Raw genomic sequence first — 26,070 nt, forward strand, 5'->3', positions numbered from 1 at the left:
AGTCATCCCTGTGGGATACGCCTCGATCGAATCAGAGTGAGAGTCAATGGAAAGATAATCACAAGCAATGGGATAAAAACACCAGACAGGGAGACAGGGAGAGAGGATTCATGATCGGTGTCTGACAAATCGAAAAACAAGCAAGAGCTGCACTTACAAGTACTTTCCTACGATGTTTCCTCAAATCGCTGGGCTGATCGGCAAGAAGAGAAAAGCAGACACATGCAAACAGAGATATTGTTAAGCAGTGTATCCTGAGCTAGAGCATGTATACAATACAGCAGTTCCTTTCCCCCCATTCAAGGTGAAACTCTACAGGGAAAGCCACAGATATCGACACACCCAACACTGAGGGGATTCCTAAGAGCCTACATGGAAACAGTAGAGGTGAATGAAGGGCATAATAGGATATTTTAAAAAAATCATATTCATGTGCAAATGTAGATAAACATTAAACCCCGTTGGAAATCCTAGCAATGGTGTATCCTGGACAGAGCTGGTAGTTAGTACTGGTTTTGAACTTGTCAATAGTGCATTTGAAAAGTCTGTTTTACTGTTAAATTCAGTTAAAAAATACTCCCAACCTGTTCTGATTCCCAGCTAGCAGGGACATGCTTTATTTATCTTTTACTGAGAATGGGACCCGGTGCTGTGAACTCCGCTCCGCTCACCAGAGTCATGATGCCCAGCTCATGAGCGGCTGAGCGGGAAGACAGCTTGGGCGTGGAGCGGCCGCTGACGGGGGGGGAGGAGCTGGCGAGCGACAGGGCGGTGAGCGAGGTGGGGATGGAGGAGCGGGACCGCAGGGGGCGCATGTTGAGCCCGTCCATACTGCCACTCGTCACCCGATTCTCAATCTCCTCGGCACGCAGCTCTGCCGACTCCTTCTCCTCCTGGATCATCCTAACAAACAAAAACACGAAAAGAGCCTCAGAGATCACAAGCACAGCAAGAACCTCAGAGATCACAAGCACAGCAAGAACCTCAGAGATCACAAACAACAGCAAGAACCTTAGAGATCACAAACAACAGCAAGAGCCTCAGAGATCACAAACAACAGCAAGAACCTCAGAGATCACAAGCACAGCAAGAACCTCAGAGATCACAAGCACAGCAAGGACCTAAGAGATCACAAGCACAGCAAGAACCTCAGAGATCACAAGCACAGCAAGAACCTCAGAGATCACAAACAACAGCAAGAACCTCAGAGATCACAAACAACAGCAAGAACCTAAGAGATCACAAACAACAGCAAGAACCTCAGAGATCACAAGCACAGCAAGAACCTCAGAGATCACAAGCACAGCAAGAACCTCAGAGATCACAAGCACAGCAAGAACCTAAGAGATCACAAGCACAGCAAGAACCTCAGAGATCACAAACAACAGCAAGAACCTCAGAGATCACAAACAACAGCAAGAACCTCAGAGATCACAAACAACAGCAAGAACCTTAGAGATCACAAGCACAGCAAGAACCTCAAAGATCACAAGCACAGCAAGAACCTCAGAGATCACAAACAACAGCAAGAACCTCAGAGATCACAAACAACAGCAAGAACCTTAGAGATCACAAGCACAGCAAGAACCTCAGAGATCACAAACAACAGCAAGAACCTTAGAGATCACAAGCACAGCAAGAACCTCAGAGATCACAAGCACAGCAAGAACCTCAGAGATCACAAACAACAGCAAGAACCTCAGAGATCACAAGCACAGCAAGAACCTAAGAGATCACAAGCACAGCAAGAACCTCAGAGATCACAAACAACAGCAAGAACCTAAGAGATCACAAGCACAGCAAGAACCTCAGAGATCACAAGCACAGCAAGAACCTCAGAGATCACAAACAACAGCAAGAACCTCAGAGATCACAAACAACAGCAAGAACCTCAGAGATCACAAACAACAGCAAGAACCTCAGAGATCACAAACAACAGCAAGAACCTCAGAGATCACAAGCACAGCAAGGACCTAAGAGATCACAAGCACAGCAAGAACCTCAGAGATCACAAGCACAGCAAGAACCTCAGAGATCACAAACAACAGCAAGAACCTCAGAGATCACAAACAACAGCAAGAACCTCAGAGATCACAAACAACAGCAAGAACCTCAGAGATCACAAACAACAGCAAGAACCTCAGAGATCACAAACAACAGCAAGAACCTAAGAGATCACAAGCACAGCAAGAACCTAAAAGATCACAAGCACAGCAAGAACCTAAAAGATCACAAGCACAGCAAGAACCTCAGAGATCACAAGCACAGCAAGAACCTCAGAGATCACAAGCACAGCAAGAACCTCAGAGATCACAAGCACAGCAAGAACCTCAGAGATCACAAGCACAGCAAGAACCTCAGAGATCACAAACAACAGCAAGAACCTCAGAGATCACAAACAACAGCAAGAACCTCAGAGATCACAAACAACAGCAAGAACCTCAGAGATCACAAACAACAGCAAGAACCTCAGAGATCACAAGCACAGCAAGAACCTCAGAGATCACAAACAACAGCAAGAACCTAAGAGATCACAAGCACAGCAAGAACCTCAGAGATCACAAACAACAGCAAGAACCTCAGAGATCACAAACAACAGCAAGAACCTCAGAGATCACAAGCACAGCAAGAACCTCAGAGATCACAAACAACAGCAAGAACCTCAGAGATCACAAGCACAGCAAGAACCTCAGAGATCACAAACAACAGCAAGAACCTCAGAGATCACAAACAACAGCAAGAACCTCAGAGATCACAAACAACAGTTGTTTCACGAGTTCGCTGCCCACCTGATCTCCTCGTTGATGGCGTCCAGCTGTTCTTGAAGCATCAGAGCCAGGGTCTGGGCGTCGGAGTGACCGCTGGGCGAGAGCACATCCACCGAGCTGAAGATGGTCTCGCGGTCATCGTCGTCGATGTCCGACAGCTCGGGGTCACTCTCGATGGGTTGGGTCACGCTGGCCAGGACACTGAGCGGCTGGGCGCGGTCCCATTCCTGATCCATTATCGGCAGGATCTGATGCAATCAAACGAGCAGAAGCTTTCACACCCGCCTCACTACATTCTGCTAAAGAAGAGGCCTTTTAAAAGAAGTCATGTCGCTGGAGCTGCCAGAGCTGGAATCCTTTAAGAGCTGAATCGACACTATCAGTCAGCTGTGTAGCAAGCTCTGATGGGATTAACCACCTCTTCTCGTTTGGAACTTTGCTTCTGTTGTTTCTCAAGGCGTTATTATTCAATTCAGCTCTCAGAGGACACATCACTGCATTATCAAGGCAACACTGGCGTTAAAATGAAGTGTGTTACTTTCCAGCTATAAACCCACAGGGAACTGCCACTGATTTATTAATATGCAATCGCTCCTCAGAAGTGTTCATTCAATATGATGTTCAAAGAGTTTCTACACACTAAAGCTAATGAAAGGCAAGAATGAATAATATGAAATAATATTTTGTTATATTCATTATTTTTTTTAAACTGGTAAATCATTAAACACAAAATAAGCTTTTAACCCATTGTTTCAGCTCAAAGAGATACCCAAGCCCTCTTATATTTACAGTTATATTTATTATCAATACTAATAATACTAATATGACTACTACTACTACTATCATTATTTATCAAGCCAGTGTTACATGTCTAGCTGCCCCTGCAGTTACACATGCTATACTGGAAACACAATGATCAGCAGTACCAGGAAATCAGATTTGTAAAGAACTCACATGTTGCGGATGTCCATTTATAGAAGCAGAAATCAATGGAAGCACAAGACATCAGTTAGAGGTGAACAGAAAGACAACGCAGACACTAGAGCTCTTGGTAAAGCACAGCCACAGTGCAGCAGCATGTGCATGCATATAGCAAGACACAGGACAGATGCCTGATTGTGAGACTCTCAGGAAAGCATGCTGAAGAACAGCCTGATCATATCTAATGAAGCAGTTCTCTCTGTGCAAGCAAGCTGGAAGCGTTCTTTATACTTGTGTGGCACACCAGGTAACCTGTAAGGGTTATTGACGTATTTCATTGGCTACAGTGTAGATCCACACATGGCCAACAATCTACATGAAGGGTTATGACTAGAGGCAACCCAAATCTAAGAACGGAATTCCTCGGAAATCTCGGAATTCGCAGACACCCGCGGAACCCGCTAAAGTGACCTGAAATATAGAACTTTGTGGTTCGGTTCTAGTTTCAAAAACTAGGTTTTAATTAAAGACTGGAGATCAGGCTTGGAACACGTGCCCCAATGAGAAGTCTCTCGTGATGCCATGTGATGTTTGACAGTTTCTAAAGATACAGCTCACAGAAATGCTTGCTATGTAGCACTGAACCCAGACATTGTTCCATATGATTCTGTCGTTATGAATACAAACACGAAACACAGATGCCCAGCACTGTGTGGTTTCGGGTGCCCCTGGGAGTGCCTCTCTTATGACCAGGGCAAGTTGCTGCACCTTGGTGGGTTCGTCCCGCAGGGCTGCCAGGCGTCCCTTCTGCGCCCGTCGGATCACCGCCGGAGTGCCGAAGTGGTCAACCTGCGTGTCCAGTGCCGAGCCCAGAGAGAAGCGGACATCCGTGGTGCTGCCGACGAGAGAGCTGCAGACAGGGAGAGAGACAGAGAGAGAGAGACCGGAGAGAGGGGACAGGAATGAAGGCTTCCGAACAGCACAGGCCAAAACCTACTGAAGGAAAACTGAAAAATCCAGGCCTTGGGGTCTTGAAATAAAAAGTCTTAAAAGGATTCAACGATTTACAGTAAGGAAACTGCGGCGTAAAAAAAAGAAATCAAATAAAAAAGGGCTCTGTGTTTACCGTGGGTGCACACTGTCCCCGAAGGCTCCACTTCTCCTCTTCAGCTGCTCCATTTCTGCACGCAGTTTTTCAATTTCAGTCGCCAACCTTTCCTGGTAACAAGGTTGAACACAAACAAGAACTGCACTTTAGAGTTGAATCATTTCGGGTCCCTATTTGATCACTTCCTGTGCTGTAGGTTACAATCACTGGAGGCAGCCCTGCTTTCCTCTACCCATACGGAGCTGAATCTGAATCGAACGAGTGGCTCCTAAGATATAGCCTTGGCTGGCATTCGCTGTAAATACTATACCTTGCTATGGTAAGAGTCTTCCAGTTGCTTTTGTGTGTTTTCCAGATCTTGAATCAAGGTATTCTGTAAAAAAAAAAAAAACCACACACACGATATATTTATGAATAAGTCTTATAATGGCATTTCAGAATAACCGTGTAGCACAGACAATCCATTAGAAATGATCAGAGAATGCTCAAGAAGCGGAATCATTAATAAAGCAGCTGTTCTCGTTTCAGAGACGCGCGGGACGCTGCGGGGTTGAGATTGAAGACGATCCCGTGGCGATTGCATTGCAGTGGCTGCACATATTCACCTTGTCCTCCAGAGCGGCCATGCGCTCCTTCAGGTGCAGCTGCAGCCTCTCGTTGGACTCTGTGAGGAGACGGTCGACGGTGTCCGAGAGTCGCTTGTTGTGTTCTTCGTTCATCTTCTCCCTCTGCCTCGCCTGCAACACGGCCAACATTAAACTATACCAAGCAAAGTCAAGGGTTTTGCACGGTCTGGGGGCTGAATGTTGCAAACACAGTTTTTGAAATCTTTTAACACATGGTATAAAATAGAAGTTAATTTCGGCACTCTTAACATCAGTTTTCCTCAATACTAGGTAACACTGGGTGCTATTTCCAAGGCAGCCACTAGATGGCACTATTCAGCACAGCCAGCGCCTCAGTATCTATTGCCATTATACATTCACTTCCTGTGCAGCAGCGAATAGGACCCCCTCACACGAGTCCTAGTGTGCTCAGGTAGGACCCTAATAAGTGCTGCACAGGAAGTGAGCATGTAGTGTGGTGGCAGCTGAGGAAATGACACCTTACCCGGCCCAGCTCCTGGTTTTTCTCTTCAAGCTGAGCCTCCAGCTGTCGGGAGCGCTCCTCGATACTGCCATGCCTCTCCTCAGCCTGGTAACAAGAAGAAACGAACAGGTGCCAACTAAGAGAGGGCTTCTATAGAAACTATAGCACCCGCGCGACTCCCCTGCTCTTTCAGCATTCAAACCTACTTTCTAAAATGTACATTTAGAGCAGCCCTGCGTCCTCAGGACAGCTCTTCTTGAACAATCCCCAAGTCCAGCAGGTACACCCGGGTGCGAGCTTTAACCTGTCCCCCTGCAACACTTCCTGTGTACAAAATACCACACTTGGTACATTGCAAAAAAAAATAGAAAGATAACACGCAAATCCATCCTTCTTAATCTAAGAAAAAGTACAAAACACCCAGAACTATCAATTGTGCCACAATTCACAGTCAGGGCTGTCAGAGACCAGAGCAGCGCCTGATTAATCTACACTATGTATGGATCTTTTACAAGGAGATAGATTCGTTCTGCCAAGTCTTTAATGGAGAGAGAGAGAGAGAGAGAGAGAGAGAGAGAGAGAGAGAGAGAGAGAGAGAGAGAGAGGGAGGGGGAGAGAGAGAGAGAGAGAGGAGCGGGAGAGAGGGAGGAGAGAGAAAGAGAAAGAGAGAGAGAGAGAGAGAGAGAGAGAGAGAGAGAGAGAGAGAGAGAGAGAGAGAGAGAGAGAGAGAGGGAGGGGGAGAGAGAGAGAGAGAGGAGCGGGAGAGAGGGAGGAGAGAGAAAGAGAGAGAGAGAGAGAGAGAGAGAGAGAGAGAGAGAGAGAGAAGGGAGGGGGAGAGAGAGAGAGGAGCGGGAGAGAGAGGGAGGAGAGAGAGAGATAGGAGGGGGTAAGAGAGAGAGAGAGGGAAAGATGGAGAGAGAGAGAGAGGAGGGGGAGAGAGGGAGGAGAGAGAGAGAGAGAGAGAGAGAGAGAGAGAGAGAGAGAGACACAAAGAGAGAGGAGACCCGCTGACTCTCTCTGCATGGATTTTGCCGACAGCTAAAGCCTCTAGTCACGGAAGCTGTGCTCATTAATTTCTAATTCTCCACCACGGTTTTGTAAGACTTCTTAAAAATGCAGAAAGCTGGAGACAGGATCCCTGAATGCTGGTGTGCAGGCGAATTCTTTCTTCTTCTGTGCAGAGCACGAGGACTTTGTGAACGGAGGGTGAAAAGCTTCTCTGAAAGCACCGGGGCTTTGAATCCAAACATGCAAACACCTCTACAGCCCAAGCATTTCATTCAGAATCACTGCAGCTGCAATATGTTCAGGATCCTTCCTGTGGTGTGATGGGTTATATGTGTTTATACATTAAGTAGTACATAAGTTAATTCAAGTAATATTGGAAAATAAATTAGTTAAGCCTTTTTTTGCATTATTATTTTTTTTTATTAGTCATTAAGCGGACACTTTTACCCAAGTAAAGTAAAGCCAGCCCCTGCGAGGGCCAGTGCTCTGCCTGCCCGCCCTGCCCTGTACTTGCCTTGGTCAGGGCGGCCCCTCTCTGTGCCAGCTCCGCCTCCACCTCGGGCAGGGTCTCAGCCTTGCGCATCGTCTGCTGCAGCTTCTGCTCTGCCAGCTCCAGCAGCTCCTGGATGTTCCTGGCCTTCTCCTCGCTCTGAGAGACACACGCAGAGCACAGCATGGGCAGGAGTGTGGGAGTGCAGAGACAAGCACCGCACACACACACACACACACACCAGTTTGATCCATGTCTGCTTTTACTATGAGTTTAAATCACACGTCCTGAGCTTGTTACCTCTACACACTGTTGCTAATCCAGCTCATAGTAAAACCTGGAATGGGTGACACTGCTCTACAGCAGGAGTCCCAGCCCTGCTCACCTGTCTGTAGAGAGACTCCTTGTTCACCAGCTCGTTCTCCAGCTTGTCATTGAGGTCGTGTATTGAAGTGGTTTCTCTCTGCGCACCCAGGTAGCGTTTCTCTAGAGTTGTAATTCTCTCCTCCATGTCTTCCTTCTGAGCCAGAGCCTAGGACACAGGCACACAGTAAAGCAAAACAAAACCACATGCAGCCGTCCCTCCAAGCTTACAAATACCAGTAGAAGTGAGCCGAGGTCTCAGAATCTGCACCACTTTTAAAGTCGGTGATTTTAAAGTCAGAAATTGCTCTAAAAGTGTATGTTGTATACAATTGTCTACAGAAGCCTCAGCATTGTGGCACTTGTGCGTTTGATACCAGCATGAAGCATCGTCAGCGTTTCATCTGTGTGGCGCAGAAGGGGGACGCAGTGATCGCTAGAGGCCTCAGTTCGCGCTCTGTCCAGCGGTGTCCAGCTGTGAGACATGCATGTGACCGCTGGCCCCCTCACCTCGCGGATGTCCCGCTGGTATTTGCTGCTCATCTCCTCGCTCTTCAGCAGGTCTTTGTGGGCGGTGTTGAGGTCAGCCTCCAGCTCGGCCACGCGGGCGGTCAGTGTGGCCACGCGCTCCTTGCTCTGCACGAGCTCCACGTTGCTCTTCTCCAGCAGCTCCTGTAACTGCAGAGCCCGGCTCACCTCGTCATGGGCGTCGATGGAGCCGTTCGGTAGCCTCTAACGCAACACAAAGCAGACAGCGACACGTTTCACCCAGAACCAGAAGCAGAGCTAACAACAGAGAACCACACAGAACACACATGATATTAAACAAGAAAGGAAGGGGAAGCACCCGGGATTGCTTTAACAATCTCTGGGGATCCCGGGAACACCACGCAAAATACTGATGCAATACCGGGGAATTCCACAGTGCTGTAAAATGCTCTATTTAAAAAAGTTTCATCAAATCAACCAGTTCCATTTTAAATAGTCTGACCTCAAAAAAATGCTGCAATTCGATTCCACAGTGTGATATCCATATGCAGCTTTTATCTTTTCAGCCTGACAGAGAATTCATTTGAAGTGTTAATTAACAGAGCCTTGTGATTCTGCAATGGGAGGCCACAGCGAGCTGCAGACATGTGGGTTATCTGTCACTGAGGACAAGGACACGAAGGCTTTGCTTACAAGCAGGACCATCTGAGGTACATCCCAAGTCACATTAACACGAAAGAAACCCATCACGGTCTTATTGCATTGTGTAAAGAATGCCGTGCACGCTAGCACATTCCCATCACTACCAGTGACCCACCTTCCAGGTTGGCTTGGGCACTGGTTCCGTCCCATCAACGTGATCTCCTTCGGGCTTGTCCTTCCTCTGGGGGTGCCCTTGTCTTAGCACTGAAAGCTGGGAGGAAACACGAGAACATAGAGGAGGATTCAATCAGAAAACACAGCAAGGCCTTCTGGTTTTTCAGATATATTCCGATCCTGGGACTAAATCACATTATGGCATCACATAGCTACAGTGCAGAACCATTACAGTGCATTTGCACTGGAGATCACAGAAGATAGTGTGACGGCTGCTCAGGGTTTAAGTTGAAATGAGCTCCATTCATTAAAATAAAATAAAGCGCTTTTTACTGTCGCTCTCAATCTCTGGTATTTATAGAATGGTGCAGTACTTTGTAAAATATATAAAAAGTACACATTTTTATGCCAGTTGAAATATTTTTAATATTGAGGAAGTGTTTTTTGTTTTTTTGTTTCAGGGGGGACAGGTTATTGGTTGCACTCAGGTGTACCAGATGCACTTGGAGTTTAGACATGATTCAGCTCTGATCAGGCAATGACTAAGCTTTAAACTTCCACGCTCGAATAAATAAGCCACCTCGATGTGACGACTGTACATGATCTAAAAAAAAAAAAAAAAAGCATGCATTACTTGAGAAAACATTGACGTGTCATATCCCCTTCTAAAAGTTCCCCATAGTCAAGCCTAGCAATGTGTCATGCAGCCCAGTGAAAGCTTAACCACTATGTCTGCATTTGTGGTTACAGAGCTTTTAACCTGATCTCACACAGAACTGAGGGATTTGTGAAACGCAATGGGAATGTGAAGCTGGTGCTTTGTGGAATGCATCGCTGTACAAGCTGCATGTGTGCGGTACCTCTTGGCTGGCGGCTGCTAGCTGCCCCTCTAAGGTTGTCACTCTCTCCAGAGATACTCTCAGTCGCTCGCGCACCTACACAGAGGGAAAGAAGTTCATTTAGGAGATCAGGGGAGGCTGAAGAGTCTATTTAAAATACACAGAGTGGCCCACAAAACCGGAGAATTTAGATCAATTAAAAAAATCCAACAATCACGACGTATGAAAATCAATTCATAGGGTCATGTGACGTGTTTCACTAGAACTATGTGTGTGCAACTATTCAGCAACGGGAAAGGATCTCAGCGATAGTGGGGCTCACACGACCGTCACTCAATGCAGTGGCAGCACATCTGAGACCTGCAATAGCCTGACAGGTAATAAGTCTTCTCAGAGAGTTTCTTCAGCTGCACCCACTCGAAGGTCATTTCTCCTCACATGCTGGAGTCAGCGTGTCAGCTGTATATTAATGGAAGCGGGTGACCCTGTTTCAGCGAAGGCCTCCTCATTCTCCACGCCTCTCACCTTTTCATCCAGCGCTTTGTGATGCTCGAAGAGGGACTTCAAGGCTTTCAGGACCTCCACCTCGCTGGAGACTCCAGAGGGAGGCTGGGCCTGTCTCTTCACTACCGTCATCCTCAGGGACCGCTCGTGTCTCGAAACGAGGCTCTCCAGGTGTTCCAGTAGCAGCTGCCAGGGACACACACACACACACACACACACACACACACACACACAGTCACAATGAGAGCGCTGGCACACTCCAGCTATCACAATGGGGTTACACTGCCACGTCACTCACTCTCGTGTTGTTCCTCTCTGCTTTCAGTTCAGAGATCTCCTCTTCTTTTTCCAGCAGCTGTTCCCTGCACCCGTTCAGCTCCTTCGTTAGGGTGGCAAACTCCTGGAAGCACAAAGGACCCAGCAGTCAGCAGTCTGCCTGCAGTCACCCAGTACTACTTGCATTGCAATGCCAAACAATAGACAATGATACAGAACATGAATAATACAATATTAAAACAGGTAAGAAACAACATAATGTATGTAATAACAATTATATAATAGCAATGTAGATAATATAAACTGTACATTTTATTTCATTTTTTGCACTGCAATAGTCCCTTGGTAATGTGTATATGGAGGACAGCATCACACATTCATTTTACAAAATCAATGCGCCTGTCATTAATATGCCGAGCCCCGTACAGCAACTATATATACGATTAATTTGGAAGAGGTTTGCTGCCCTGGGGCTTTAAATGTGTAGACTTGTGCTCCTGCAAAACGTAACGGTTCAGTATCTTAACAGACTGACGCACCCCAGGGCCCTGCACTCAGTGAACGCGGCTGGGGTGGGAGGGAAGCTCTGCGCGGTTCAGCGGCTTCTTCAGCGAACACGCACTACTAAAACAATTAGTGTCAGTGTTTTTACAGGAAAAAAAACAAATTGAGAAATAATGAGCTGTTCTATAGCGTGAAGAAAACAGAACAGGAAATTAATACTACAACTCCGGGGGCAGGTTCCTCGTTTTGAGAATGCCCTTAGCAAATCGCCCATTCCCTCATATTTTTATCTCGTGTGTGTGTGTGTGTGTGTTTTCCAAGCTGGCTTATATCCCTGTTGGAGTCAAATGAATTACATGATGTTGCATCCAAGTTCTCATGGGTTTTGAAATAGCTCCCCCTCACGACATCGTAAAGGTCCCGGATCCCATTCCGTGCTCTTGGTAGCTCAAAGCGCTGCCCGAGCCAGCTACCCAAAGCAATCAATTATCCAGGAGGCAGCAGCTTCCTGTCCCCACACTCTCTCTCTGTGGAGTCCAGTGTCTCACAAACAGCCAAACCGCTTCCACTGGCACGGCTTGGAACAGCCTGGGTGCTGCGCTGTGGTCCTCTTATAAACCACTAAACCCTTAGCATTGGTTTGTCTTGTCATGTGTGGATAATTATCTATGGTTGTTTTACACTCGTCTCCAGACCCCGAGGCTACAAGTTTTAAAAATGTTTTTTTTAATTATTTATATTTTTTTATTAAGATTGAAATCGCAGTTTTTAGAGATTAATTTGGAGATGAAAATCGCCTGTTTTTTTATTATTTGGGGTTTTGGAGTTCAGAACAGTAAATCTTGCCCCAGATGGACCGCTGGACCGGACTCTGCGCTCTGAATGCGGAGTCTTTTCAGAAGCTGGATCCTTTCTACAGAGCTATAAACGAGGTTTTCTCAAAAGCAAATTAGATTGAGGAATCGTTTATTGTTCCACGCGTGTTCTGCAGTTTGACTGTTTTTTACGCTGCTGGGAATCAGAAATCCTTTTGACCGCTTGCACAGCCCACACGGTTTCGGGCGAGTGCTGCTGAGTAACGGAGGAGCCCAGACCGCAGCGTCGGGAAGGAAGATGGGATTATTTATCATTCTCGTCGCTGCAGCTGCCCCGATTTAAAATTAGAACACATGATCACCATGTATTTATAGGAATAGCGGTTCTGCGCATATTTCAGGGCTCTTGCAATTAGTCGGTAATAAATATCTTGCTTAATCCAATATGACAGTTCCCAAAGGATCTGGAGAGATTATGGAATAATATGACGGGTGTCTACAGGCTCTCCAACCGGAATGGAATCAATGAGGAGGGAGGAGGGAGGAGGGAGGAGGGAGGAGGGGGGGATCCTACAGATAAAGTTTGGAAAAACCGCTGAAATATCATTAAAATACTGGTTTATTCCCCTAAATCCCAGATGATCACAGCTCAGCAATGGCACCCATATCCTGGCATAGCTGCAGGTTACCTGCACATGAACCTTTAGATGGGCTTCATCTACTTGCAGCAATGGGAGATTTCTAAATGACATGGGTTTTTTTTGTAGCGACAGCATTTTACTAGAAAACCAATCGAGATGATATTTTGGGCTCAAGGCAGCAGCCTTCTTTTGCAAGTCAAATTATTCTGCAAATTGATTCTGCGGCACAGAATCTGAATTCAAAGGGGGCGATGTAGACTTTTCTTTCATTGTATATTGCTGTCAACTCACACAGAGCTTTACTCTACTTAAAACCACCGTTTCATAGCAGCATTTTATATTTGTGCCTTTTTAAAAATAGTTCCGCAGATAGAAAGCTGCAGTTTCCCCACAGCTACGCTAAGTTATAAAAACATGATTTCTGGCTCATTTCTTAGCCTCCCCTGCTCTCTGTTTCTTTAGAAATCAGATCTGCCTGGCTTTGCAGTTCGTTACATCCTCTGAATGGGGTTTCAGCAGCTGGAACACACAGTGCACTTCGTCAGTGTTTCATCAGAAATAAAGCCGAGCGCGGCTCCACATCATGAAGACAGGCTAGCCTCACATCATTCATAATCTCTTACATCTTTGCGCAGCTGGTGCGGCATTGCATTGAGCAACTCTCATCTATTCGGCGTGAGAGTGATCTGTGAAACTGGGTGATATTGGCATATTAAGTAATTATATTTAAAAAACAGAATTTCTAAATGTTTCATTCTTAATGCATGAATCGTGTGTTAATGCACGCATCTGCCTGCTACAGTTAGGTTGTTCTCGTTGCAGATGATAAATCGGTTATCTTTTTAAATGTTCCAAGTGTTTTTTATTCGATCATCGTGCTGTAAAGAACCGCTTCATATAACAATCCCAGAGCGTGTTCGTAAGAATGCAAAGTCTTACTTGGACCTTACCTGACACACGTAAGTGTTGACGCGCATCCCATTTTGCAAACGGATTTTCACAGAGGTAGCGGCGGGGTTCATATCGAAACAATCATTGCCGTCCTGCCAATCAGCGGGCACTTAAAGCGCGAAGAGGTTTATTTGAAAACAAAAAGCCGCGGTGTCCCGTTCCGAGTGATTCGCGGAATGCCAGCGCGTTTCTCAATACAGGCACAGACACAGAGACGCAGGCACTACCCATGAAGCGATAAATACGATGACGTACTCCGCTGAGCCACCGTCCCGACAAGCTAGCCTCGAAATCAGAGCAGTCACTTGGAGCAGATGAAGCGGCGCGGTGTGTGTCTGACAGCGGGGTAGAGCTCTCTCCCCTCCACGGTAACACGGTGCGTGGGGTTCAGCACGATTACCACGCTGTTTAAAACACGCCCAGGTGAGGGATAGCCTCGCATTGTACTGACCACACGACTCGTACGGATAAGCAGGCGGTAGGTAGTGTGTGTTTTCCCCCTTGCGCTATTTTAAGCATAGCTTAAATTTAGCTCAACAGCAAAAGTAACACTTCCTGAAATAGCCCAATTAAAACATTCTGGCAAGCGCGTCTTCACACTAATAGCTGTATTTATAGAGGAAACGCAGGCAACCTGAAAAACTAGGACCCGTGAAGTCTTTGGATTAAAAAAAGAAACGAATGACGAAATAAACACAACACAGTTCCCGTGCTGTGTCCCAATACAGTTTAAAAATGATGCATTCAAATGAGTGTATTAATGAATGACACGCTAAATATATCAGCGGAGTCTGGTGAGAAAAAAAAATGTAATTCGTTTTTAACATGTTTTGTGAGCTAGAGCAGATCGTACACAGTACTTCAATACCTATTGGGATTTTGAGTGTCACTCCTAGACGTTTTGGATTGTACTTGGCTGTGATCCGATACATTCTTGCCTCTGACGGGCGTCCACTAAAGTGTTAATTAAACTCTCCTAAGGCTTCAGCTGTCTCAGCACGGAGCATCACAGCGCCATCTAGCGGGCTGAGTTTGCACAACTCTGTGTCCCACTTCTTGTCAGAATAATGTTGTTTTCCGTGGGAATGAGACCCACATAGTAATTACATTGAGGAGGCTGTATTCAGACTGGAGGGAGGGAACTAATAATTAAAAAGCTGGACCTTTCTTACTGCCGCACACTCACACTAAGTTGTGATGCACACTGCAGAATCGTTGGTCAGGCTCTGTTTAGATTACATTTCAATTAAAAAAAAAACAAAAAAAACTTTTTCATGAAATAAACTGGACTGCAGGGTAAATTGATGTATTCATTTTAATTTTGGTGAACAAAGGCCAAGCACCCCCGAGGGCAGAATATAAAACGAGTGATTTGCAAACATTAAGTAAAATGGCCATTTGAAGGATTCATTACTTTGTTACAGGAACCCAGGTACAACAACTGTTACAAAAACACAAGCACATTCTAAAATGAAAGTAAAACAAAAAAAATTAAAACTTCATTTAAAAAAGCGGTCAAACACAAACCAAATAAGTCTGTTCTAATACACACAGGATAGCTGGAAGTGTGCTGGCGCTAGGACCTTCTGTGTGCGCTTCTATGTTACACAAAGACCGGGGAAGAAGGGCTGGGCCAGGAACTTTCATTTTGAAACTAAACACCAAAGCACCGGGTTGAAAGATGGCCACCAGATGGACTATGGAGGAGGAAACGGGGCTAGTTGTACAGGAGCTGTTCGACCGGCAATTAGGTAAATATATTTTATATTAAACACCAAACCTGCTTGTGGACCCTTCTCTGGGTTACAGGCATCCATTATCGGTAGCCGCTTAGTCCTATAGAGGGTCGCGGTGAGCCGGAGCCTAACAGGACTACACTCTGAACGGGCAGGACTAAACTCTGAACGGGACGCCAGTCCATCGCAGGGCAACTAAGGGGCCGTTTAGAGAGGCCAGTCCACCTAGCCAGCATGTCTTTGGACTGTGGGAGGAAACCGGAGTACCCGGCGAAAACGGGGAGAACATGCAAACTCCACACAGATAGACCCCTGAGGCTGGAGTCGAACCCAGGACCCTGGAGATGCGACGTAACAGCGCTAACCACTGCGCCACCGTGCCGCCCGATTACAATCAATCAATCAATCAATCAATCAATACATGCATGCAGCCCTTGAAAATGTGTGTGACATCCCTGAGAGTAACAGTAGGCCTACTCTGAAAAGACTTTCGATTTTGTCGAGGTGTTTTGTGTACACAGTCCATTGCTAGTGTTACGATGCAGTATCAGTTAACTGTTTCAGTGCCACAGCGAAAGTTTCATTACCAAGGTCGTACGGGAAAGTACGACCACCCGCAGTCCTTCTACACTGCTGAAAATGCTTATCATTATGGTCGCACTGCACTCGTGAGATAGCTTGCTCGTTCAGATCCGTTGTATATATTCTCTTATAAAAGTTGACCACCTTGTTTTTTTCAGCTTTCCCGTGCTTTTTCTATGCAGTTTGCCATGTTTATTAATGTGGTTTAGCATGCCAGGCTGGTCTTTACAGTGTTGTCCAGATTATCATTTTTTCACTTGATGTTTACAAACCATTTGATCAGATAGCCATACCCGGTGCTTCTGAAGCAGCAGTTATATAGTTGTTTGATTCCTACCCTCTGGAATGAATTCCCAAGTGATGTTAGAAGCATCCCTTCTTGTCTCAGTTTGACACCAGGACTTCCCTTCGACAGACATACAGTTTGTGGTTCCGATTCTGGCTGCAAAAGCACTTTTGTTATTTTCCCAAATCTGTTTAAAATGTAAAAGTGTTCTAGTGGCCCCTATTCACAAAACTTTAAAACACAGCTTGGTTACTGAAATGAAGCGTGCAGTCAATGGAACTCCCTCTTCATCTTTATCAGAGGGCATGACCGGTGTGTGTGTGTGTGTGCGGACTAGACTCAAAACTAAACCACCCACACTGTTGTATTCGCAGGTGCAATCACACCAATACGCAAGATCGTGTCCTGTCCTGATTTCAGACCAAACAAAAAATCTACTAAAAAAAAAGGTGAGCTATTAATCTTAATTTAATTAAAACTCTTTGCTATTATGAACAACAAAAAAAAAAAAACATAAAACAATTCTAATCCCGTTGCCACTGACTTTCACTTGGATTTCAAATCCGTAAATCATAAACGGAATGCTGCCCATCATACAGGGACGTCACAAAGGCTCCCAGGGACAGCACAGCAGCCAGGCTCATGTCACTCTTGATCCTGGATTTGACCGACTCTGGTAACAGTTGTTCCTTGTGTGCGCCCTTTAGTTTATACCAAGGTAAAGGCTCCAAAAAATTGCAAAAATACAGCGTCTACAAAGCGCAAATGAACTTGGTTAGAACCCAGTGGTGAGATTGCTGACCCCAACAGCCCCTAAAGATGTGTGTTGACTGTTCAGATGTGCCCCATAATGTCTGTGTGTTCCGCAGATGATGAGTCATTTGATGCCACGCTTATTGCTGCGAAGATTGAAGAACTGAGTGACTTGATTGATAAGTCGTTCATTCAGAGCCATGTGGATGTGCTTGTAGAAAAAGCCAAGGGTGCTTCTCCAGAGCAGGTAATGGGATGTCATTTAAATGTCTTCTTCACTTTGATCCTGTTCTGGGATGAGGAAGGTTGTTCACACCCAGAACTTCGGATTCTCTGGACAAACTCAGGTAGAGGCTGATTTTATTGGTTCCCACGTGACTCCGTGTACACCGGGACAGTTTGGGACAGTTCAGGCTTTTCAACTCGCATCGCAATGCATTCTGGTACGGTTTACCTGTCTCCAGTACCTTTCACAGCAGGACTACAAAACACAGCTAATTACTACAATTCTGAGTTTTCCTCTTCATGATATACCTCTCTCCCTCTCTCCCCTCCCCCTCCCTCCCTTCCCTCTCTCCCCTCCTCTCCCTTCCCTCTCTCCCCTCCTCTCCCTCTCTCCCCCCTCCTCCCTCTCTCTCTCCCCTCCTCTCTCCCCTCCTCTCTCTCTCTCTCTCTCTGTGTTGATTGTCTAAAGTGATGGGTTCTCCAGCCTTGCAGAGCTACAGTATTTCAAACACATTTCCCCACTTCTCCCAGATAATAGCAGCGTTCTCACAGACAGTGGATGGCCTTTGCAAACCCTCAGAGCTGGACAGTATGAGCACTCTGCAGGTCGCCACGGCGATGGCTTTATATGCTTATAAGAAGAGTCCAGAACTGTCCCCGGCTCTCCGCCAGGCGATGACACACTTCCTGAACACGGATCTGAGGGGCTGGATTGAAAAGCAGGGGGGCTGGATGAGCTGGGTGAGTGCCAATCACTGGACTGGACTGGACTGGAGGGAGCACCCTTTCTCTTAGAGAGTGAGGGAGGCAGCTCAGTCTCCAGGCTCAGGGTTTGACTGGACTGGAGGGAGCACCCTTTCTCTTAGAGAGTGAGGGAGGCAGCTCAGTCTCCAGGCTCAGGGTTTGACTGGACTGGAGGGAGCACCCTTTCTCTTAGAGAGTGAGGGAGGCAGCTCAGTCTCCAGGCTCAGGGTTTGACTGGACTGGAGGGAGCACCCTTTCTCTTAGAGATTGAAGGAGGCAGCTCAGTCTCCAGGCTCAGGGTTTGACTGGACTGGAGGGAGCACCCTTTCTCTTAGAGAGTGAGGGAGGCAGCTCAGTCTCCAGGCTCAGGGTTTGACTGGACTGGAGGGAGCACCATTTCTCTAAGCGAGAGAGCAGATCTTGCTGATGTGCATTCCAACTGTCTCTTCTTTTGTTTTTAGGCTTTGAGAAACGCTGATTGATCTGAGGATGAGACCACTCTAGGCTTCTGAATTATTCCAATGCCATGTTAAACACGAAGCCACTTTTTCAGGAACAGCGGCTTGAAACCTGGTTCCGGGAGACCTCGTTTGAGGCTGCTGTATCAAACCCCAAGTCTCCCTGCCTGGTGTGCCGTGCAGCGGCCTGAAACCTAGTCTCCTGAAACCAAGTTCCAAGCTGCAAAGTGGCTTTGTGTTCCCTCAGGAACACCGGAACACAGGAAGCTGAATACGGAACTGCAGGATTGGAACATTTACAGGGCCAATGCACAGCAGTACTATTAATACTGCAGCACTATAAGTCGTTCGCTTGATAGCTAATCTAGCTTGTTACATATAATATTTACTGTAATCATGCAGGGTTTTAAAGTTAATGTTGATAGGTATGTAAATATACTAATGTTTTGCTTTTGTTTGTGCACATTTGGCCATTTGAACATTAAAATAGTTTTATAACTCTCTAGCATCCAGCCACCCCAGTACAGTTACTGGGGGTCTACCAAAAAGGGTCCTCTGAAGACACTGTGATTAGAGCGAATTCTGTGCAGACTAGAGTCACGTGATGAGCTGCGATAGCCTGCGAATGGTGCATCTGTTTGATACTTCAGAGGGGAACACTATCATTTCTAAATCTATTGGGTCCCCCTTGTGGCAGAAGGCTGTAATTATTCAGTTCAGAATATATAGTAAAATGCAGCTTTGAAACGAGGTATAACTGCAGTGTACAAAAATGTAAAGAGTTTTTTTTGTGTGCACAAAATATTTAAATGATCATTTTTATATTTTTTTAAATAGTAAGTTTGCTGCGCTATGTTTTCTTTCCACGCAGCTGAAGAACGGCTTTTGTCTGAAACATCCTGAAATAAAAGATTTTATTTGATCATTTAACCCTTGTGTGTGCATGTGCGATGTAAATAAACTTCGTCTGAAAAAACAAAAACATGTCTGGACTCCTGATTCAGTGCAGCAAATTTATATAGATATATATATAGAGAGAGAGAGAGAGATCTGATTGGCCAGGAGAGGCTTGAATGGTTTGTTACACTGTAAGGCTCTGTGGTTTAAGCTCCCTGGTGCTGAGCCTGTTGTATGACATCACCGCAGAGTCCTCTCAGTGTGAGGGGCACAGGAAAGGGGCACACTGCTAATCTCAGACCCATTTTGCAATCCCTGCTGACACTGCAGTGTAAGGGATCCGCTGGAGGTAGAACGGGCCCCGTGTCACATGACTTCAAGAACCACGAAGCAAACAACACAGGGCGTCCAGCAGCATGGCAGACGGGTAAAGACAGCAGCAGAGGAAACAGACAGCCTGGCGCCGCACTAAAACTCAATCCTCATTCACTGAAAGGCATCTTTTCCATGTACAGCCGTGGGTTTGTCAATCAGGACTCTCCACAGTAGCGTTTGTTGTTGCTGTACTCAAGTGCATTATTAATCAAACTATTAGAGTAAGTGCTTCACATGCAGGCTCCCTCCCTTCCCCAGTCTATTAGTCATTCATTTTCATCACATCAGCGTTTCTGACGTCCTGTGTTAGTCCTTCAACCAGACAGAAGCCTTGCACTGAACTGCAGCTCTGGAGAGTTGAGTAAGAAAGCACAGGGAAGGCTTGACCATCCCTGCAAGCTTCTGCGTGGAACTCACCCAACAATGATGTCATCTTCTGACACGCTCACTTACACACACACACACACACACATACACCTCCACCGTCTCCCCAGCTGAACCTCCTTTCAACAGCTCGAATCCAATTTATCTTCTGGAAATTTCCAGGGCAAGCAGGTGCTGATGAATCACTTTGATCTTGGCAGAAAGATCTTGTCGCTTCTCGTGCGTTTCTCATTAGAGCACCAACACTACCTGCAAGTGTTGGACCGTGTGACTGCCATGCAAATGAGAGGAATTGAAAGGGTTTCAGAGCAGCTGGGTGTGGGTCTGAAATATCACAGTTACCTGAACTCTCGTATTCTTCTTTTTCAGTTTCGCTTTACTTTCAGTCACCATATCCTGGTGAATTTTTCAGAAGTTTAAAGCACTCCTCTGTCTTCAATAGAGTAATTATAAAAGTATCCAATTTTTACAAAAAAAAAACAAAAAAAGATGTGCATGGTCCTTTTGCAGTTGTCCCATGCTGGTACACCAGAGTGTAACCATTAACCTGTCCCCTGGCAACATGCCATGCATGTAAGAAATGGGCCTACATGAAAAAGAAATACCAGATGGGACCAATGTAATATTTCCTTCTGCCACTGGGGGCAGTGTGTTGTTGGTAAAACAGGTCCCCAACACATCCTAACCCTAGAATACTTGCCATGTTCTTGTCTGCATTTTTCCATTTTTGTGAGTTTTGAGTTCTTTAGTTTTTGAGTGCATTCATATATACTGACATTGTTGTATTATTACAATCTCATTCAGTACAACAACTTTCTGCAATACAAAGTACAGAAGAGGCAGCCCCAGTAAACAGACCACATGAGAAAGCTACCCGAGCCTTCGATGACAATTCAGCTCTGATGCAGTGGTACAATGGTTCTGCACTACGGGGCCCTGGTGCTGACAGACAGATTGCCACCCATGTCAGTATAGAAACGGTTGATCTACCCCTAAAGAATATTATTTTGCAGATAAAGCCAGGAATGACTATTCTGTTGGCTTGCACGTTCTCTTCATATTCCTTCACCAAGACATCTGGCATGCTCCATATTCCAAGGTTCCTGAATCCCACACGCTGCCCAGAGGAGCTACACTGTCACAGGCTGCTCATAAAACACTTCCTTGGTAATTCTAAAAAGTATACAACATAAATCGAAAATGGAAAGCTACATATTCTACATAGGAAATAAGTTGGGCAGCCTTTACCAACACACTGCACAGAACCACGTCACGAAAGCACATACATTTAATCACCGCCCCCCCCCCCCCTCCCCCCGAGCATGCCGGGCGTTGAGATTCAGTGTGGATATTTAAAGCAGTGGCATTTCTTTACTGTGCAGCTCAGAGAGTAATACAGGGTGTCAGCTGGGCTGAGCTGCTGGAAAACAATACTGTAAACACGCCTGTGAGCTAAGCATCTCAACGCTTCTGTGAAATTAAAAAGCAACAGGACAGGACAGCCTGCATGTGTGCGTGTGTGTGCGTGTGCGTGTGCGTGTGCAGCTAGACCTGCTGCACACCCTTGATGGAAAATAATTGGCCACACTACATATAAAAAAAATCCTCCCATTGTGAAATGCTAATGCAGGATCTCCTTCAACTTCCAGCCCTTCCTTGCAATATTAACTGTGATAGCATTCCATTAGATTGCAGAGCCCTTTACAAACCCCCACCCCTGACATTCCCCTAATGTGCATGGCTCCCTTAATCAGCTCATTCTGCATGATTGAGAACGAGGCTAACCATGTGCAGAGTGGGGGGCTCCACATGAAAGGCTGTGGCATGACCTGTAATTAAAGCACTGTAATATTATTAGGCTTCTCTGTATACCGGACCACAGAGCCTCTCTAGAATGATTAGACAGTTTTGCAGACATGCTGTACTTTAGCTATGACTGCAGTGGCTGTCTGTATTTACGGTGCTGTTTCACAAACAGAATACTGGCTCAGGTTCTGTGCTCACCGAATTCTTTCACCAGTAACGTCACAGCAGTCCCTTGTTACCGATTGCAAGTTAAGACAAGGCTAGAAACTGATTTTCCTCCGTTGCTGCTGGCACGCTGCCAGCTTGCGAATGCTGTTCCCATGGCGACGGCTGGGATGTGCTGCAGCAGCAGCCCGGGCTCAAGAAGAATCAGATTCCTCCGATCTGTTTGTTCTGAAGCTCAGCGCTTTAACAGCTTGTTGGAGTGTAAAGAATGTGTCCTTACCACACTTCTCTGGGCTTTACCATGCTTCCCTTCACCACACCCCTACTGTGCTTTATCACACTCTGCTATGCTTTTACTATGGCAAACTGCTGTTAGAGAAATGGAGTGGAAATCAAGTGATATTGAGCATATAATATCAGTGATATGATTAGGTCTCCATTGACTCCCCATTGTGACTGCTGATAAGAAGCGGGTTTGGTTGTATATTTTAAATGTGGTTTTCGTCTGCTTCCTGATTGGTGGAGGACAGGGGTGTATTTTAGACTCCTCCCACAGTCAGTGATGTCAGATGTCTATAACCAGGGCAGGGGTGCAAATGTGAATCAAGCAGCAGAAAGAGAAGACAGAAACAGCCCTCCGTGCTGCAGAATGTGCGCCAGTTTGTTTCAGACGTTATCTGTGCATTGGCATAGAAATTGTATTCTCTGAACGAGTAGGGACATATTGTTCCAGTATTTGAATATTTATCCCAGAACTGGGGTGTGTTTTTATCTATTCTTTATAATCTCTGACAACGAAAAAAAAGCAGAACCTCTGGCTGCCTCTGGAAGACAAACCCATTCCAACAAGAGCCCTCCGTTCCATGATTCCACAAGCAAACCCATTCCAATGAGAGCCCTCCGTTCCATGATTCCACAAGCAAACCCATTCCAATGAGAGCCCTCCGTTCCATGATTCCACAAGCAAACCCATTCCAATGAGAGCCCTCCGTTCCATGATTCCACAAGCAAACCCATTCCAACGAGAGCCCTCCGTTTCATGATTCCACAAGCAAACCCATTCCAACGAGAGCCCTCCGTTCCATGATTCCACAAGCAAACCCATTCCAACAAGAGCCCTCCGTTCCATGATTCCACAAGCAAACCCATTCCAACAAGAGCCCTCCGTTCCATGATTCCACAAGCAAACCCATTCCAACGAGAGCCCTCCGTTCCATGATTCCACAAGCAAACCCATTCCAACGAGAGCCCTCCGTTCCATGATTCCACAAGCAAACCCATTCCAACGAGAGCCCTCCGTTCCATGATTCCACAAGCAAACCCATTCCAACGAGAGCCCTCCGTTCCATGATTCCACAAGCAAACCCATTCCAACGAGAGCCCTCCGTTCCATGATTCCACAAGCAAACCCATTCCAACGAGAGCCCTCCGTTCCATGATTCCACAAGCAAACCCATTCCAACGAGAGCCCTCCGTTCCATGATTCCACAAGCAAACCCATTCCAACAAGAGCCCTCCGTTTCATGATTCCACAAGCAAACCCATTCCAACGAGAGCCCTCCGTTCCATGATTCCACAAGCAAACCCATTCCAACAAGAGCCCTCCGTTCCATGATTCCACAAGCAAACCCATCCCAACGAGAGCCCTCCGTTCCATGATTCCACAAGCAAACCCATTCCAACGAGAGCCCTCCGTTCCATGATTCCACAAGCAAACCCATTCCAACGAGAGCCCTCCGTTCCATGATTCCACAAGCAAACCCATCCCAACGAGAGCCCTCCGTTCCATGATTCCACAAGCAAACCCATTCCAACGAGAGCCCTCCGTTTCATGATTCCACAAGCAAACCCATTCCAACGAGAGCCCTCCGTTCCATGATTCCACAAGCAAACCCATCCCAACGAGAGCCCTCCGTTCCATGATTCCACAAGCAAACCCATTCCAACGAGAGCCCTCCGTTCCATGATTCCACAAGCAAACCCATTCCAACGAGAGCCCTCCGTTCCATGATTCCACAAGCAAACCCATTCCAACGAGAGCCCTCCGTTCCATGATTCCACAAGCAAACCCATTCCAACGAGAGCCCTCCGTTCCATGATTCCACAAGCAAACCCATCCCAACGAGAGCCCTCCGTTCCATGATTCCACAAGCAAACCCATTCCAACGAGAGCCCTCCGTTCCATGATTCCACAAGCAAACCCATTCCAACGAGAGCCCTCCGTTTCATGATTCCACAAGCAAACCCATTCCAACGAGAGCCCTCCGTTCCATGATTCCACAAGCAAACCCATTCCAACGAGAGCCCTCCGTTCCATGATTCCACAAGCAAACCCATTCCAACGAGAGCCCTCCGTTCCATGATTCCACAAGCAAACCCATTCCAACGAGAGCCCTCCGTTCCATGATTCCACAAGCAAACCCATTCCAACGAGAGCCCTCCGTTCCATGATTCCACAAGCAAACCCATTCCAACGAGAGCCCTCCGTTCCATGATTCCACAAGCAAACCCATTCCAACGAGAGCCCTCCGTTTCATGATTCCACAAGCAAACCCATTCCAACGAGAGCCCTCCGTTCCATGATTCCACAAGCAAACCCATTCCAACGAGAGCCCTCCGTTTCATGATTCCACAAGCAAACCCATTCCAACGAGAGCCTCTGTTTCATGATTCCACAAGCCGGTGCCATGGTAACCATTTAGTGTAGCTCAGATCTGTATCTATTTTAAAGACTAAATGACAGGCACATGGTTGGGTTTCTTTCTGCAGTCGTATCTGTTTTTTCAAAAGCGGTTCTAAGATGTCAACAAGCTCTCTTTCATAAGAAGGTATTTTAACCATTTAGCTTCACACTGGCTATCAGTTATCAGTTCAGCACCAAACAGCCAGTCAACACCATCTTCCTGTATCTACAGATCCCTGACCTGCTACATCAGTAGCCTTGGTGCTAGTTATCAAAGGTCTCTTCTTCAGATGGTCCTGCCTCTCTGAAAGAAAGGAAGCAGATTTCTTTAACCTACCGTAGAACCAGCTATCGCTTTTTCAAATGTTTGCTAAAACCTAGATCTCTTTACAAAACATTATCAGCTGCTCAAATCTATTAGGGCTATAAGGTTGTTGCTTTTTTTTTTTAACTGCAATGATGCAATAATCCTGTTCAATATGCAAACGCCATGATGACATCATCACAGCCAATCTGAGCCCAGCGACATCAGCATAAAGCCTTCAACACAAAGTCACATCGCATCTCATCGCACGGCTAATTGCTCATTGAATTCCTTCACTGGGGTGGGGGTGGGTGTGACTCGGCCGTCTCTTTATTGATGACCCCGCGGGGAGGCTGAAGTCCCGAATCCCTCGCTGCTATAAAGAGAACGCAATCCCAGTCTAGCCAGACACAGGAATGAGGATCATGGGACTTGTCAACGCGAATCACAGCCCCATAACGTCAGCCGCTTGAGGACGGGGCGCAGTGTTGTATCTGGTTACAGAGGGAGCCACACTAAAGGAAGTGTTCCTGGATCCAAGGCTGTACAAAAATACACACGTGGTGCACGAAAACAGAAGAATCGTGAAAACAAAACAGGGCTCCCCCTAAGTGTGCGCACGTAAATACAGCCTAGAAATTAAAAAAACAAAACATCAAAACAACTGTTAAGACAGCCCTACGTTTCCGATCCGTCACATGTCTGCAGTCCCAGCTGTCTCTCTTGGTGGTGTCTTTCCCTTGGTTTTGCCCTTGTCACCTGTCTCATCACACAGTACATGTAGTTTGCATCTCTAACTCATGGCAAAGTGTGTCTTTCTTATCTGTACTAGGAACTTGCCATGTAAAATAATTCCTAAGCAGGTGGCTGGGAGTCAATACTGTATCCCTGTCTGCAGATCGGGCTAATGTGTGTGTGTGGGGGGGGGGCTCTTAAAATGCAGAAGCAGTAGATCCAGCTGGCGCCCTGCCCCTCGTTCCAACAGGAGCCAGGCGGAACGGTCATTTCACAAGCCAGGGCTAAATCAGCAGGCAGGGAGTTTCACAATTCACATACACAAGACACGTTGCTTGGAGACAGAAAAGCTATA

The 26,070-nt window shown here is 46.3% G+C and overlaps 1 protein-coding gene across 12 annotated transcripts in view; it reads right to left on the reverse strand.

The window, feature by feature from the left end:
- The window catches only part of LOC117965978 (liprin-alpha-2-like), a 39,823-nt gene that overhangs the window by 11,377 nt on the left and 2,376 nt on the right, over nucleotides 1-26,070 (reverse strand). For 6 of the 12 annotated variants that reach the window (XM_059004045.1, XM_059004041.1, XM_059004040.1 and 3 more), the window contains exons 2-16: nucleotides 10,694-10,795; nucleotides 10,417-10,581; nucleotides 9,913-9,987; nucleotides 9,054-9,149; nucleotides 8,258-8,479; nucleotides 7,770-7,916; nucleotides 7,409-7,543; nucleotides 5,908-5,991; nucleotides 5,403-5,534; nucleotides 5,108-5,170; nucleotides 4,816-4,907; nucleotides 4,458-4,599; nucleotides 2,790-3,016; nucleotides 672-903; nucleotides 158-193 (exon numbers count right to left, since the gene is read on the reverse strand). In XM_059004045.1, the coding sequence (XP_058860028.1) occupies nucleotides 158-193; nucleotides 672-903; nucleotides 2,790-3,016; nucleotides 4,458-4,599; nucleotides 4,816-4,907; nucleotides 5,108-5,170; nucleotides 5,403-5,534; nucleotides 5,908-5,991; nucleotides 7,409-7,543; nucleotides 7,770-7,916; nucleotides 8,258-8,479; nucleotides 9,054-9,149; nucleotides 9,913-9,987; nucleotides 10,417-10,581; nucleotides 10,694-10,795 (1,950 nt within the window). The other 6 variants (XM_059004047.1, XM_059004042.1, XM_059004043.1 and 3 more) reach the window with 6 other exon arrangements.

Source organism: Acipenser ruthenus, chromosome 29 (genome assembly GCF_902713425.1).
Source record: "Acipenser ruthenus chromosome 29, fAciRut3.2 maternal haplotype, whole genome shotgun sequence".
Taxonomy (NCBI): domain Eukaryota; kingdom Metazoa; phylum Chordata; class Actinopteri; order Acipenseriformes; family Acipenseridae; genus Acipenser; species Acipenser ruthenus.